General features: G+C 37.5%; 2 protein-coding genes across 5 annotated transcripts in view; one reads left to right on the plus strand and one right to left on the minus strand.

Moving 5' to 3' along the window:
• Position 1: 1 nt before the first annotated feature.
• On the plus strand, positions 2-1,877 carry MED28 (mediator complex subunit 28; the record flags this gene model as incomplete). Its single annotated transcript, XM_031055450.1, has 4 exons — positions 2-28; positions 112-178; positions 1,015-1,127; positions 1,557-1,877. Coding segments are annotated over 4 exons (405 nt in total), but the record flags the coding sequence as incomplete, so codon positions are not given.
• A 1,440-nt stretch (positions 1,878-3,317) lies between these two features.
• FAM184B (family with sequence similarity 184 member B) overlaps positions 3,318-17,457 on the minus strand; it is a 35,900-nt gene continuing 21,760 nt past the window's right edge. The window contains exons 4-12 of one of the 4 annotated variants that reach the window (XM_031064755.1): positions 13,951-14,163; positions 12,535-12,688; positions 11,485-11,597; positions 10,881-11,065; positions 8,052-8,198; positions 6,735-6,849; positions 6,443-6,547; positions 5,590-5,792; positions 3,318-4,090 (exon numbers count right to left, since the gene is read on the minus strand). In XM_031064755.1, coding sequence (XP_030920615.1) covers positions 4,000-4,090; positions 5,590-5,792; positions 6,443-6,547; positions 6,735-6,849; positions 8,052-8,198; positions 10,881-11,065; positions 11,485-11,597; positions 12,535-12,688; positions 13,951-14,163 — 1,326 coding nt within the window. In that variant the 3' untranslated portion in view covers positions 3,318-3,999. Of the gene's footprint in view, positions 4,091-5,589; positions 5,793-6,442; positions 6,548-6,731; positions 6,850-8,051; positions 8,199-10,880; positions 11,066-11,484; positions 11,598-12,534; positions 12,689-13,950; positions 14,164-17,457 lie in introns of all 4 variants that reach the window. The other 3 variants (XM_031064806.1, XM_014312189.2, XM_031064846.1) reach the window with 3 other exon arrangements.

Here is a 17,457-nt window from a genome sequence, read left to right on the forward strand (position 1 = left end):
GGTGGACGAGCTGGAAGCGTCCTTCGAGGTGAGGGGGGGCAGCCGCGGGCGGGCGCTGCCCTGCCTGCGCCGGCCCCGCAGCCGCTCAGCGCGATGCTTCCCTGTCCGCAGGCCTGCTTCGCCTCGCTGGTGAGCCAGGACTACGTGAACGGCACGGACCAGGAGGAGATCCGCACCGGTGAGCCCGGGCGGGAGCAGGGCGCCGCCCCTTCCCGCTGCTGGGGGCGGTGGCAGGAGTGAAGCGAAGCTGGGAATGCCCGGGGTGTGGTGGGACGGTCGGAGTGTGCAAAGTGTCTCCTGCGGTTGGGCTGGCGTGCAGTGAAATGCATTTCAAGCACCGGGGGAGGTGGTGTGATGCGTTCGGAAGCTGAATGAAGCAGTAACCGGGAATGGGAAATGCCAGGCCGGGCAGCTCGGCAGCGCCGCTTTAGGGCTTGGGTGACGCACCTCCGGGGAGGTGGAATAAATATTGGTATGAACAGGAGTTTGAAAAGTTGTTCTTGACTACTCCTTAGAAGTGCAGTTGTCCCTGACAATTTTCTGAAGCTTCACTCAAATGGCGTTTCAATGATTTCGGCATAAATGCTTTTCAAAACTCCTTTCTGGATATTTGGTTATATTCATGTGCTGGCATGGAACAGCTTTTATTACCAAAACAGTACTGTGTAGTATGTGAGGGCGCAATATTCTCCTCAGTATATGCATAGATTAGAACACTACACTGAGCTTGTTGCTTAGACATGCAACCAAGTTCCATGAATTATTTTATTACTCCTTGTCAGAAATAAAACGTGGGAGGAAGTGTTGTCCTGCACTTCTGAAATAACTTGTACATTTGCAAAGCACTGTCTTGTACAAGGACTTACTGGTTTATAAACACATTATTTTAGATAGTCTAAAGATTTTTGTTCTAGAAGGGACTGTGAAAAGTGTTTTTAATAGACCACTACCATTACCTATTGAAAATCCTATTTTTTGGAAGCTGTTCTTTCAATACTGTTATTATATGTTTAGGTGTTGATCAGTGCATCCAGAAGTTTCTGGATGTTGCAAGACAAACTGAATGCTTTTTTCTGCAAAAAAGACTGCAGCTATCAGTCCAGAAACCAGAACAAGTAATTAAAGAGGTATGTTAATTTACCTGTCCTGTGCTAGATCAGATAAGCTATGTACCTTCATCACTGTGTTCCTAAGTTTGGGTTTTTCAATATGATGCTGTACATTAAGTTGGTGGAATTTGGCTGTCATCATACCTGTCATGGAGAAGCTGGATACCTGCTGCTTTGTGGAGTATTGGAACACCAATGAAGAGACAAACTAGTAAGTCAGATTTTGCTAGGGATGGTGATCTCTGAAATATGTGACATAGGTGAATGGCACTAGTGCATTCACAATGCTTTCCCTCTGTATCATTAGATGCTTTTCCATTATTCTCCTTTTCCACTGTAAGTTCAGCTTGAAAACTCAGTGTCTAAAAAAGTTACATGCTCTTTATGTGGGGTGGTTATCCTTTTGAATACTGTCCATATACTAATACACCATTTTTTCATCCATAGGATGTTTCAGAATTAAGAAATGAATTGCAGAGAAAAGAAGCATTAATTCAGAAGCATCTGAGTAAACTGCGACACTGGCAGCAGGTCCTGGAAGACATCAGTGTACAGCACAAAAAGCCTGCAGAAATGCCTCAAGGTCCATTAGCTTACCTAGAACAAGCGTCTGCAAATATTCCTGCTCCAATGAAGCAAACATAACCTTCAGTTTTACACAGCTCAATATTTTAAAAGCAATGGTGTTCTTTGTATGCTTTTTGTATAATGTAATTTATACTGCAAATATAGTTAAAACAATTAAGCCAAAAATGTTTCCTTGTTTTCTTCTTTTCTTGTATTATAGAAATATGGATTGGTTTTATGTTTTAATGGAAAATATTCAGAGTTGCTGTTCCGGGTGCTTTCTGGTAGAAGTGTGTCTCCCAGAATGCATCCTTGTTCCTTCTAGAGAGGGTGGCCCTTGCTTTCCCCTCTGGTCTTTTTGGTTTGATCAAAATATTTGCAAAGATTAGTGTTTGATTTTTCTGGAATATTTTAATGTTTTGTGATCCAGTAATTATCCATGAGTACCACTGCAGAAACACTCTTAAAATTGTAGGTCAGATCACTTTTTATTGAAGTGAATTGTCACTCTCCATCGTACTGGCTCACCTCATAGAAGGTGTCTTGGGATATTCAAATTTGGTTATTATGGGATGAATTGAAATGGAAAAACACACACAAACGAGTGGGATATGTAATGCAGGCCTGATGTTACTGATGTTCTGACTCTCAGGCCACTGAAGAGGTGTTCCAAAATACCTACCCCAAAATACAAACCATTCATTGTGGAGGTAGGATCACCACCACTGACCAGTATACAGAATTACCGTCTATTGCAGTGCTCTATTTAGTAAATTAAATGTAGCCAGGAAAGCTTTTGGAGGTAGAAATAGCAAAAGACTCCTGTGTATTACTAAGCAACAAATTAAATTCATCCATATAACCACTTTTCTACTTATTTAGGGGGCCAGAGTTGAATAATTAATTGTTGTAATCCTGGAAGTAAGAATTGCTAATTGTCTATTGAAATTTCTAGTGTTCTTGGGGCAGCATGGATGAAAAGTAGTGAGAACGGTGCTGTACATTTCCATCCTCACAGATGCCAAGGTACCCATCAGGGTTTCTGTACACTATTTAATCTCTTTCTTGATTACCACTATGAAAAGTGCCTTTTTGCCAAATCTACTGCCAAAGTCACTTTTCCAATCAAACAGTTGCTCTTCTAAAAAATAGTAGATAACTGGGATGAAAGCATTGGCATGTAGAAGTGTTCTGCCCTTCCTTCCACCTCTGCACCACCAGTGAGATGCAGTGGCTGTTTTGTCTGAAGAGATTGACAGTGATTTGTTGGTGTAGCTCTTGCTGGCTGTTGGATGTGAGCAGAGGTTAGGCTGGAGGTACATGTTCTTTGCATGTTTGACATTATTTTAGGTAGCTGGGCCCTGTTGGTTGAAATTAAATGGGGATTCAAAGCAATTGAAGAGGAACTATCCTGTCTTAATAGCAGGCTGCTGGTTGCACATTTTCCTGCCTTTTACACTTAATGGGTTAATAACCCAAGAGTCAGCTCTACATGGGTTCTTTCCTGCCAGCATTGAATTAGCATGATCTGATAAATGTAGTCATTTTGCTTTGCTTTTATGTGGGCATAAAATTAGTATGGAGTTAAAAGGTACAAGGGTGCAGTTCTCATCACTGGAACTCAGTGTACAAGTCTGACTTACTTCAACATTAACATAGAACGCTTCTGAAAGACACAGAAATTGGATCATTTACAAGCTTTAATGTTCATACTTACATATCATCCTAATTTATCAGGCTGATACATATATTGAAATTCAATGGCAATATTGCATAGCAAATAGTTATAAATATACAAAACAGTTTATGAAGCAAACCAGAAATTATATCTGAACCAGCCTACTATAAACATGCTACTTTTGAAGGTGTACTACATGCTGTGCAGCTTAAAATTAATTTAACAAAAAGCATTAAAAACTTTTAAAATTACATTATTATATGCAGAACTTATTTTAAACAGCTGATGAAGCAAGCATATAGATGTACAGAAGGAAGGTATTTTTTCAGCTGGTGCCAAATTGACAGAACATATCAGAGTCCAAATTCCATATTTAATGAAATTGTGAAGTGATACAGTCTCTTCATTAAAAAGTCTTTTCACGTAACTGTATCCAAACTTTTCCTTCATTTTTTACAGAAGTTAAAAATGCATTTTCCTGAAATTCATGCCTGTAACTTACTAGATGTAAGAGAGTGCAGGTATTTCCTATCTTAGAAATTACTTTTTTCTTCTTCCCTTAAATCATCTATTTGATTATCATTCCTAAAAAGAAAACAGGAATGACTTTTATAGTAATTCTGAGAAGTATGGAAATAGTTTGCTTTAAAATGAAAAATACTTAGTAAACCATTCTTGATGCTGAGGGTCTTGGTTTTGGTCATCTTTGGTTTGTGGTGATTCATTGCCATGTGTCCTGTGCAAACAAATAAGCATTAGCATCACCAACCCACTTACTTACAATCTTATCAACATGTAATACTTTTCCCAGAAAAACTCATCATCCCACGAATGGTTCTGTGCTCACATGAATGGATGAGGCCAAAAGGTGCCAGGTACAGTTTTAGTGGGATCTGTGCCAGCCAGGTAACTGGACTAGCAGCACTGAATTGTAACATGAAGAAAAGCATGAAGCAGAGCTTAACAGAGCTATGCAGAAACATTTGAACATAGTTCTTAACTTGACACCTCAAAAAAATTAAACAAAAGGATGCTTCAAGAATATGAAGTCTTGAAAATCAGAGAATGGCAGCTGCAATTCACTCTTAAAAATACCAAGTATAATTTATAATTTTAAAATGTTGGGTAAAAGTTCTATTTGAAACAGAAAGATTTATCTGAACACTACCTGGCATTCATAATCAATCCTGTTACATAGTCCCTGATTTTCCATCATTCAGGATTTTTTTATCATACTATAGCAAATAGGGCTTAACTTATGATTGACTGACTTAAAAGAATTAAGGGAACAGCAGCCAAGCACAGTCTCCCTGCACGTTCGTTTCCCTCTAAAACAAAAATCCCATTTGCCTTGGCAGTCATCTGGCATGACACAGCATGTTTGTAACTTAAAGAAGTGGGAATTGGCAAAGAAGATCTAAGCCTGTATCCCAGGTTGTTTTTGTCAGCAGTCAGCACCATCTGCCCCCAAGGAAAGAATTCTCTTGCACATAATTTACAGGATAACTAAATCTCCACCAGGAGATAGCTGAGAAGGCTACATTTTGCCCTGAAATATAGTGGTAAGGTTTGGAGATTTTTTAACTGTGTATTAGCTACATACATTTTTAACTATTTCTTGAAGAGAGAGTTTATGCTATAAAACACTGAACATTGTTTACATAACTCAAAATTTTGAAAAATTGAAGCTCCTCAGAGAGAAAAAAACAAAGAAGTTAAGTATCTGTTAATCAGTTTTCAAATCTCTAACCTTTGCCAAATGATCAGCCTAGGTTCATTCAAATACTTCTTAACATAAAAACATGCCACCCACATTACCAAGTGCAAGGTGAGGCAATAAAAATAAGAAGGAAGACACACAAGACACACATCCTTAAGAGAACCATTGAAAGATGTTATGTTCAAAATTAACTACATTCTTAGTTAAATACTTGCTGATCCTTCTCCTTTTTTTTTGTGTATGTGTGTGTCTGTGTGTGTGTGTTTTGTTTGGTTGGTTTGTTGCTTTGTTTTTTTCCCCTACCAGGAGGGATTGCAAGCAAAAGGTCTGCTGGGCAGGGATTATAGCCCACTTTTGCAGTAGAGTTTTGGATCTGTCTGTAGAAAACCAAACACACAGAGTTCACTGCACAGTAGGAACTTAACATCGTTGTGTATTTCATGTCAAATGTGTTTGAATTGCCTACAAGATTCTAAATATGAATTCATTTATCATCATACAAAATGGACAAATACCTTGTGGCAGTAGTGCTGTCTGAGGACTGTGTTGATGGAGAGCCCACCCTCAGGCAGCCAGAACTCCGGTCTAAGCTTGTAGATTTTGTTATTTGAGGAGCACTTCTTTTTGATCTCAGGTCGCAGCTCAAAAAGCTCTTTGCGTAGGAAGCTAAATTCGGAACACTGACAACACGACTGGGCACCTCAACCTTTTTCTTCTGCTTTTTATTGCAACAGAAAACTTCATTACATACACATTTTTTACAATTTATTCTATGAAACCTCAACAATACTTCATTCCCAAATACCTTACAAGGAACACCCAGATAGGAAGATTTCTATCTTTTTCTATAGACATTTAAATTAAATTCTCAGGGTATGCTGTATCCATGGATTTTGTCATCCAATTAAAACAACATGTATTTGACCCTGAGATTTTAGACACATGAAGGTGCTTTCCACCAACTTGACCTCCCTTCTTTCTATGGCTAGTTGTAGAAATATCATGCAGAGGGGCCGGAATGACAAAGGGCAGATACCAAGGAACTCAAACAGACTCATAATTTTCCTCAATGCATGCAATATCCTGATTAGCACCTCCCAAATCTGCAAGCAATGGCCATGCTTATCCCAGTGGAAGACTGATGTCAGATTTCTGGTGTTTTATATTGGCTTAAACATCTGTTATCTATGTTGCATATATACTTCTAATGAATTTCTCATATGCTCAACAACTGACTGTAGGCTGGCACTGGAAAGAGTTCTACTGAATATCATCATAAACATGGATAGCATTTTTATTGTCCTGATATGATTCAAATAGTAATAAAAATATCACAATTTGTTATTTTAATTGCATTGTTCATCTTACCTTCATGGAGGGAGTCAGGCATGCTGTATTAGGGTTGAAAGAAAATGACCTATTCCTGTAAGATTCAGTGTTGGCTGAAAGTGAATGCTGACATTTTCTTCCTTCCTAAAGGGAAACAAAGTTATGTGTATGGAAACATGTATTTGTTGGAAGCTGGTATGGAAAGATACATTTGTAAAAGCATTCCAAAACAGAAAGAAGCAGCCAGAATGAAGCAATGTGTGAAACACTGAGAAGAGCCTTGCAATAGATTCCAAAATAAATATGTCCATATAAAAAGCAGTCTTACCACCAGCTGCTTGATAATCTCTTCTCTCTCACTTAATTTGTCTTGCAGACAGTTTATAAGGTGCATATCTTCAGGCCTGGACTCCCACTTTTTTGACTTTTCTTCTAATTCTTTAAGTCTGTACCAAAGAAAATGCAGACCAGAAAAAAAATTTCCTCAGATTAGGTTCAAGAGAAACCTTGGATGTACTCTGCCCTATATTCCAAGCCTAAAATACAGGGACATAGCCAGGCCTTTCCAATAAAACAGGATTTTTATAAAATCAGTGCCTGTACATGGTTTATGTAGAAGTACAGAATCTTCTGGAGCTCCAAAATAAATTTCTGGGGTTAATCCACAACACCCGTCCAGTGTAAAATCCAGCCCCTTATGTAAAATAGTAACAAGCTTGCACATCATATTGCTAACCTAGTTTCCTAAAGAAAGAAATCAGTGTCAGAGTATCTATACATATCTATTTTCATCTATTTGTTCTCTTTTCTGACCCAGTAACTTTGGAATCCTCAGAATTACTCAATTCCTGTAACTTTCATGAAGATAAACATGGATATGCATGTTGCTTTAGTAACTCTGCTAAGTGAAAACCTGTAGTCTGAGTTCAGCTTTTAAAATTCCTAAAATTTCCTTTTTTAATGTGTGGGTAAACATTTTTGAGAGGACCAGCCCTGAGTCTTATTATCTTAGAGTTATCTCTGAGTTAAAATAAAAAGATAAATCTGTACATCTGAAAGGTTTAAAGGTTAGAGGCCTGCCAAGTCTCTTCTGGACTTCTGCTACTTCTGAACAGTTGGGATAAGAGAAAAGGAGGAGGGATATATAGAAGGGATTATTTCTGAAGGGTCTCAATCTGAAGCACCACAGAACTTCTTAAATCCACAGGGGGATGCAAACTGCATTTATTTACATGAGCATCATTTTCCTTGGAAATTTTTAAGGGAGTGAGAATGAGGTTAAGAAGCTTTTAGTCAATGATGCTGCTCTGCTGAGCAAAATTAAGTACAAGATCATGGATCAAAACCTCTGGTGTCATCTGTAACACAGATGATTTTACACTTCATAGAATTTCTAGATCCTACATGCAAGTTTTAATTTAGCATAGTAAAACTTCATGTATAGTGCTTTAGATTAAGCAATATCCAGAATTTATTACAATGTGGCTGGGTCTTTTTGGTTTGCAGAGATAATACCTATGCACTTCTATTTTGATCCTTATAATATTTTACTTAGGATTAATAAAAAAAACCTGTACATATTAAGAATAATAAATAGAAACAGAACTCATTGCCAGCATGAGCCAGAGTTTATTGTTAAATTACTTACGCAGTTTCTAAGGAGAAAATCTTTGCTTGGAGATGTGCCTGAGTGCTGCTGAAATCAGATACTATGGTTTCAATTTCCTTCCGGTGATCTCTTTTCAGTATTTCCAGTTCTTTTTTATGCTTGATATTGAGGTCTTCTACCAGTAGCCTTTCATTGGTATTAAAATATGTCTGAATTCTCAGGTTTCAATATTAGTTTATTATCATTGATCAAAGCATGCAGTTTTGAGGAGTTTTATTGACTGCAAAGGTAGTTAACTGGGCAAAGATGTGGCTTCTGCCTACAGATTTGATTGACATTTTGGTTGCAATCTGAGAAGAAATATTTGAACACTGAGGAAGAGAAAAATTATTTTGAAAAGTACTTGACCTTCACCCTTCAGGAAATTCAAGGTCCATTCCATATAATGGTGCTATTGATATTCTGTCTAGGGTTAGTATGTATATCAATCTTAATGATAAAACATGACAACAAAGTACCATAGAAACTTATTTGTATTAAGCAAAATCATGTTGAAATATCTGAGATTTTAACATGAGGCTCTCATGATATATTTCACTACATCATGACACCAGAAACATTTAATACTGCCTATTGTCATCCTAAAACTAAAAAAAAAAAAAAAAAAAAAAACTAAAAAAAAGCTAAGAAAAAAATCTAGTTTCTCCCCTTGAAATTAGAGCACAGCCATGGAAGTTACTAATTTGGCACTTAGCATAAAATAAGCAGCAGAAAAATAAGTGTAAAAAAGGGAGAAGGATCCCTTGAAATGAATATTCAGGAGTAGAATATTATCCTTCAGAAAACCCATTTGGGGACTTGTTCTCTCTTCCCATAAAAACATCTTTGTCTGCTCTTATCCTCATCCTTGTAAAAGCTTTCTGTACTGGAGGTGGAATTCACACAATTCAAGAGAATGGAAAGAGGAATTATAACTTCAAGCAGATTATGGGTTTCACTTACTTGGCAAGAGTAGGACTAGTAATTTTAAGTAATTTGTTATAAAAATTTGTCACATACAAGTAACAAGCCCTATCAGCTGTCAAATCAGAAAAGAAACTGGCATAAGACAGGGTTGTTAAAAGCAAAAATAGCAATTACTTATATGCACCAATTTATCTATTCCCCTACACAAATTATTAGTCTGGCAAAAACAAAACAAGAGCTGCAAGTTAGTTTTTCAAGTCTTCCATGGGTTAATTTCAGAAGAGCCTGTATCAGAGGCCCAGGTCCACTCCAGTGTTTTGTTCCTACCTCCAGTTATTTGAAGGATTTCTCCTTATATAATTTCCATTAATGCTTCCTTCCCAAATGCTTACTGTAGTAGAGCTACACCATTCATTCCCTGTAAAGAAAATCCTCCAGCCCAGCAGCCTTAGCATTTGGGGCCTTTTAGACCTCAGCGCTGACATGTGAATAATTCTTCTCTTCATGAACAGAGGCTCTAAATTCCTTCAAGGTAGCTTGAGGGCATTAATGAAACTCTCTGGTTTGCAATTCTCTCTATTGATCTCGCTTCAAAAGCTTGAAATGAAATTCACTTTGAAGTAACTCTCCAAAGAGTGCAATGGCAAAAAAAAAAAAGTTACTCATTCTTTAAATATCAACTGGCTGCTAGACAGGAATGGAATTACTCTGGCCACTCTGACAGTCTGCAGAGAGACATTCTATCCATTGAGTGTTTTTTTCTGGACTATATGTGCCACAATTTTAAAGATTCCTTTAAGGGCACACTCTTCAGAAATCCTTTTATATATACAGCTTGGGTAGTTAGGGGCATACATTCTACACCACTGCAAAAATGAATTGAAAGATACCCACACACCAGATCCCTCAAGTCTCCCTGCAAAGAGAATGTGTTAAGAATGTTCATCCAGAAATTTCAAAGGATTCAACACCCATACAAATGCAGTGGGCAGTGAACCCAGTCTTGCCTCCTTTGTAAGTCATGCCAGGGGAGGTTTAGGTTGGACAGTAGAAAGAATTTCTTCAAAGGAAGGTGATTAGATATTGGAATGGGCTGCCCAGACGTGTTTAAGGAAAGACTGGACGTGGCACCCAGTGCCATGGTCTAGTTGACATGGTGATGTTTGGTCACAGGCTGGACTCAATGATCTCAGAGGTCTTTTCCAACCTAACTCATCCTGGGATTCTGCACTTTTTCTGAACAGAAATGGGAAGACCCATTTGCAGCACGTGTGCTGAACCTCTGGCTACACTAAGACATGGTTTACCTTCTACAAGATGGCCAAGTCACCTTGCCCCTCCTGTGTCCTGACAGCCTCTCACAGCACCAGGCTCACCATCAGCCCAGAAGCACTGCCAGTATCCACTGGCACTGCCCTTACTTCCCCTGTGCAAATCTGGCTGCTACAGCCAAAGCAAACTCTTACAGGGAATATATGGCATTCTCAAGTGTCTCCTTTGGAATTAACTGTCCATTGGTTTCAGCTACAGAGTATGTATAAAAACCTGATATTTATTCTCAGAGACTTCTATATTCTTTTTAATAGCTCTTTGGTGAGTTTGGGATTTATGTCTTCCAGTGCCTTTGAAAGGCTGACATTATGCACATTTTCTCAGGTCACTCCTGGGGGTATACACTAGACATACTTTTCTGTAACATATAATGAACAATTAGTTCAAATGCATCTATTATGGCTGGAGGAAAATTTGAAATGAACTACTGCTTTTGCAAAATTCCTTGCTTCTAAAATTAGTACTTTAGGAAGGACAGATTCTGACATGCATCACACTTAGGACACCACTCTCTCTGGCATAATTATTGAATCTCTACATAGCACTGTCAAGTGTGAATTCAAGGCAAACCTTCTATGCTGTTTATCTCTATCCTGAAGCTGTGCAGCTTCTTGCTTCTGTGACTCCAACTCAGCACTGAGCAGCTCCATTGTGTCCTTCAAAAGTAAATTCTCTCTCTTGAGTTCAGAAATTTCACTCTGACATTTTTCCAGTTCATCGCGAAGAGATCTGATCTGGCTTTGGCTACTTCCTTCCTAAGAAAAAGGCCAAATTTAGTTATTCACAGCCTCTTATTTTTAATGTTAACATCTTCCTGGATTTGTGCGCATTGCATTTTTGTGATCTGATTTTTCAATTATATGTGCCATGCTACATATATGCAAGACAAGATCAGGGATCAAAAGTTCCTGAATATACTCTACAGTCTCCACAGAATTTATTTTATTGTAACATTCATTCATTTACTTCTTTTGCAGATTCTGATCTTTAATTGGAAAGAAAAAGCCTGCCCACAGGGAAAAAAATTATAAACATTTAAAGTGAGATGTAAAGGCAGAAAACCCATTGCATTTCTGGAAGAGGCTGTATACTTTCATTACGACTGGGGAGAGAATTTGCTACTATTGCTTTTGCTAAACACAACATGGCAATGAAGTACAAACTGGTTCCTTGCCTGTTGCTTCTTCAGTGTCCTCACGCTCCTCAGCTCCATTTGTAGCTCTTCTATTTGCTTCTTTAGGTTTGTGCATGATGTCTGCTGCTCAGAGAGTTCCATCCTTAGAGATCCTAGTAACAATCAGACAGTCATTTATGCAGACAGAGGCCAGCTGGATGGGGAAGGCAGATACAGGGAATGTAGATGAAAACATTAATTCATTACACTTTGCTTTGCTCCTCTACTCCTTCCCCATTAAGCATAATGGCCTCCTATTACTGGAGAGGTAACTCAGCTGAGCAATAGTAAGGTCATATGGAGCTACCATCTGTGATATACTGCAAATTTAGGGTATATTAGGTACAAGTTTTTCAAGTACAAGAAGAAAAAAGTTTTTATCTCTGTTGTCTTCTACAATTTTTCTTGAAGAAGAGAATCTATCTATTCAAAGTATAAACTTTAGAGAGCAGGAAATCTTTCTAGCAAATTTTAATTACTGGTGGAAAAAACCCCAGAATAAAATTCAGTTTGTATGTAAAATACTTTCAAATTATTCTTTATTTAATTAAAAACATTTTATAGAGGAGCTTTAATAACCTGAAATTAAACCTGGAGATATTACACATCTTGCTAGTGCAGTGTTCTGTTTAGTTCTTAACAGTTTTGGGCACTTTTGAAACTGACTAAACAGCACATAGGGAGCAAATGATCTCTGCTGAACTCAATAGAGCAGACTTGAAGCACATATTAAAATTCATCTCAACATAGAAAAAGAAGAGTAAAGTCTATAAACTAATTATAATTTTGTAATCTAATATGCCTGATAATGCATACTTAAATGTTGTACACCATACTACTGTCTCAGCAACATTTTGCTGCTGACAATTGAGAGCTTGGTTAACAAAGAATATTAAGATTACATTGTTGAAATTACAGGGTATGACAAGAGATTAACAAAGATCTGAGTTTCCAGAAAATGGGAAAGAAAATGAATGGGATGAAAGTCAGTGGTTCTCAGCATATATATAATCAAGCAGTAGGAACTGTGCATGATATGAGACACTATACCTAGCAAGAGGGCTTGCTGCTTTTTTATTTGCTCAAGTTCATCATGTAATTCTTTTTTTGCTTTCTCTTCCAAGGTTTGTATTTCCAGCTTATGAGACTGATGTTGGATCTTGAAAGTCTCATTAAATTCCTTTTTCAAACGTTCTTCTGCCTCCTGTAAGGAAAAGTCCCCCGAAAAACAAAGTAGTTGGAGCCTGTTTATCAGCTTGTTGTTTTACTTGCAATGCTAGAATGAATCTGGCCTTTCATTGTAGAACTTTAGAATTTTTGTAGAACTTTAATTTTCATCACCACTTTACAGGACATTTTATCAATGCAAGCATAAAAATGAGCTGAAGTTAAAAATTAACACTTAATAGGTACAAGATAAATTTTCAGTGTATCACCTCTTAGATTTGTTGAGCATGATGAAATAATAACAGTGATATTTTTGCACTATTTGACATTAGAAAGAAAGTTTTATTATTCATCATACAAAGGTCCCAGATTTGACCTGTTTGTCATTACTTATCACAGTGTGTCAGACAAAGGCATCTATCTTTCCTTGTATCACTCTTGGGTCATGCTTCCAGTATCATTAGAAGTACTGCTGGTACACCGCAAATGATGGAGCAGTTGCTCTGTAGCGGCTCTGAAAGCAAACTCCTGTCCTCAGTTTTATTCTTACCAACTCATTGTCTTCAGCTTGGTTTTGTCAAAACTGGAATTTTATTTGGAATATATAAACAAGATATTAAATTCTACTTAGGGTGTTTTTATTACCTATGTTTCATAGAGTCCTCTAAGCTGTGGAAACCAAGAGGGACATCTGAACTCCATGTCATAATCACATCTACCTTTTTGAAGTTGATTTTTTCTTGGACAGCAACAATCTTTAGAACTTCAGTATATTGCATTAACATTTTGCCACTGAAATCAATTCACTTGAACTTTTAAAAGCTTTGGCTATCCACTTACTGAATTGATTTCTTGAAGGTATATAAGGCAATACACATCACTATATGTGTCTATTAACTTAAGTATTTATGTATAAATTAATAATGGATGAAACATAATAAAACTGAGTCCTGTTATTAATACTCCCAGGAATTCCCTTGTATTTCTGAAGCAGGTGCACAGATAAAGGACCTTATATTCATTGCAGCCTAACTGTAGGATATATTTTATTCTCACTGTGGTCTAAGTTAAAATGTTAAAATTATTAAAAAACAAAACAAAAATCCCACAAACCACCAACCAACCCATCCCTCCCAGCCTGATGATGAGGAAGTTTCAAAATCCCAGAATAATTCATTATGTGCAACAATAGCAACCCATCATTAAGCTAATTGGAGGTAACTGAGTTTTGGCTCTCACTTAGATGGTTTACCCCATATATATATATATATATTTAACATTAGTATGTAGTAAACTGACCTTGAGTTCCTGATTCTTGCTTTTCTCCAACATTTTTAAGACTTTTTGATGTGATGCCTCCAACTGCAGTTTAACATTTTGGTTTTCTTTAATGGTGTTTTGAAGATCCTGCAAAAGCTTCTCTTTTTCTTTGTTGGACTGTAGATTATGTTTCTTCAGTGACTCCTTGAAATTATTTGCTTGTTGTTCTAATATTTGCTTCAGCTGAGCCACCTTCCAGAAAAGTAAGTCAGCAGGATAGGATTAATAGCTGCATTCACAATGGAGAGGAATTATGTAAAATTGAATGCATTTTATGAGCTTGTCTTGGTCTATGAAAAAATAGCAAGATGTTTGTTTTGTGCAAGGAGTCCTTTTTTCGGTGAACAATGACAATCTTTTTGCATATACTGTCTGCTGCTGATCAAGAACATTTTAAAAACAAATCATCTTCATCTCATATGTGCAATCCACAGTTCAATTTGCACAATAATGTGGCACAAACCAGAAGGCAGGCCTAAGGCTCTGCTGAAGCTATCCAATAAAACTGATATATTTAATTTGAAACAGCACCTACCTTACCTGCCTCAGACTGAGTTTAAGTTCACTTAAGTTCTTAGCTTCTTGCATTGTGTCATCCAATGAAACCAATTTTCCAATTTTCCTGCTCAAGCTAGTGAAGAATAATTGCCAAATACTATTCATAATGAAAAACATTAAATGACTTTAATATATCTGTGTAAAGGGATCTCTCTGTGGCTTGGATACACTCCAAGAATAGGCAGATGCCAGAGCCACTTGCCAGCCATACTTTTGTTTCAAGATATGATGAAATTTTTTTTTATTACTTTTTAAAGAAATATGTGGTAAATCACAAGATTTAATCAAAGGTGCACTTTGGTTTTCTGGCTACAGGCAAAAAAACTTTGTCTTCACACCTATTGAACTCAAGCCAATATTTTCCTATATAAAGAAAAGAAACACTGCAGTTTTTACGTACTGTAGTTCCTTATAAAACTAAACTTTGATGTGAAACACAATGCTGTGCAGTCCCTCCTATCAGCTGACACAATATGCATTAGCATCACTACACTGAAGCATGCATTTTTTTATGGGTTTCCTGAAAATAAAGGGACTGAAAATAATGTGCCAGAAACATAGGCTCTATATTTTATAATAGAAAAATCTGAATACATCTTAAGCAAATTAGTCATATAGGCAGGAAAGATTAATAGAGGCCTATATAAACTTAATTTGTGGTCACAATATTATAAACTTCCTCAACTCTTTAGAGACAATTATTTGCCCAAAGAACTTCTATTATGAAACAAAAGATCATACTAACTAGAAATAGGCTGAGCTGGGAACACAATGTAGTAAGAAATCAGATGGAAAAGTAGTTTTAAAACCATTATTTTTCAGTGATTAAAGGGAAAAGCCCTACAGAGGTGTATCAGGCATACAAACATGTTCTTTCTCATGAATCCTGGTGCTTCTAACATATTAGAAGTTAAGAGACAAACACTTCCATCCTATCAGGTTTCCTCCTCCTCTCTTGCAGTTAAAAAGGTTTTCAAATCCACCAGTGAAAATCCTTCTCTGGAAAGTTTTGCAGTGCCCAAGTATTTTTTTGCACTTCCTGACTTCTAAACAGATAGCCAGACCCTCAATTTGCTGAAGCTGATAAAGCAGTATTTAAGCCAATGAAACTCTGACAACTCACATCAGTCCAGAATCTATTTGGATGTTTTCATTACTATCAAAGCAGCAACACTCTGGGATTTTGTTTTATAATGTCCTCCTGCTGCAAAACAAAAGTTCTTGAAAAAACTGTACTTTAATTCCATTGCTAATTCACTTTTATCTACCAGAATTGCACAAAGTGATCTCAGAGATGCAAACATCACCTAACATAACATAAACAGTAATATGGCATAAAAATTAAAACCAAAATAAATTGTATTTTACTGGTTTTTAGGCTTATTTCAGAGTTGCTTCAATTAAGTTCACAGTAAACAATATTCCTAAACTTGTAGCAATTCCTGACCAGGAATTGCTGACTGTTCTTTGGTTGCTATTTGGTGCAATCTTCAAGATCCACAAAAACTCTGGGCATTGTACAAAGATGCATCCTGACAAGCTGATGTTTGCACTTCCATTTCATGCATCTTCTAATTCTAGAACAGAACAGAATCATAGAATATTCTGAGTTGGAAGGGACCCACAGGGGTCATAGAAGTCCAACTCCTGGCCCTGCACAGCCCCATACCCAGGAGTCACACCATGCTTGAGAGCATGGCACAAACACTCCTTGAATTGTCAGGTTTGATGCTGTGACCACTTCAGTGGAGAGCCTGTTCCAGTGCCCAACCACCCTCTAGGAGAAAAACCTATCTCTAATATCCAACCTAAACCTTCCCTGAGAGCTTCAGGCCATTCCCCTGGGTCTTGTCACTTGTCACCAGAGAGAAGAAATCAACGTCTGCCCCTCCTTTTCCCTCATAAGGAAGTTCTGGACTGCAATGAGGTCTCCCCTCAGTCTCCTCTTCTCCAGGCTGAACAGACCAAGTGACCTCAGCTGCTCTTCATACGGCTTTTCCTCAAGACCCTTCACCATCCCTGTAGCCATCCTTTGGACACTTTCTAATAGCTTCATATTTTTCTTATATTGTGGCCCCAAGATCCTTTAACACATGCTGAAGAGATCCTGTAGTTCAAAACCAAGGAACTGGAGGGCCCTAATGAATTAGTATTCAACCCACACAGGATCTCACATCTTTCCTTCCAAATGACCATACAAATGCAAGTCTGATTTCTTTATCCATAAAAATCTTATTAATACAGCAATACTGCCACTTTGAAGTGCAACCCCAGAGAGATGAAATTATCATTCTTCTCTCTACTCTTCACAGTGCTCCAGCTATGTCAGGCCAACCAAAAACGGGTCTTAGGCAGCCAAGGAAGATATTTTTAGGTCTGAAATTGTATCCAGGTTAGAACTGGATTAGTAACAGCACATTGCCTAACCTTTGAGGCGGAAGCTCTGGGCTGAGCCATTGTGAAGGTTCCCAGATGGGAAACATGCCCTCAGTGAAACATAACATTATATAGTAAATGGTGCTTTCTTGGCTGTGAATATTCATGTACCTATAGCAGGAAACAATTACAAGCTGAAATGACTTCACTACCCTGGCAATAGTGCCAAGTAATTAGTTCAGAAAGTAACCTCTGGAGTAATCAAGAAAAATGCAAAATTTCTCTTCAAACGGAGCATTTGCTCCTTTTTGAGAACAGTCAGATTCTAAGACACAATAAAATGTTTTTTAGTGTGTCTGTTCATATTTACCATGGCTCTGTGAACATAAGGCATGCTATGTACAATTTTATATTATTTATGCTTATAGTGGCAATAATTTTCCACCACTCTTTAATTTACCATGATCTTGTGATGCAAGTGGATGAGCAGTTAGAAAACATAAGTTTCCTTCATATTTTACTGTCCTGAACATGTGATTTCAAGAAAAGTAA

This window comes from Geospiza fortis, unplaced genomic scaffold (assembly GCF_000277835.1).
Source record: "Geospiza fortis unplaced genomic scaffold, GeoFor_1.0 scaffold40, whole genome shotgun sequence".
Taxonomy (NCBI): Eukaryota; Metazoa; Chordata; class Aves; order Passeriformes; family Thraupidae; genus Geospiza; species Geospiza fortis.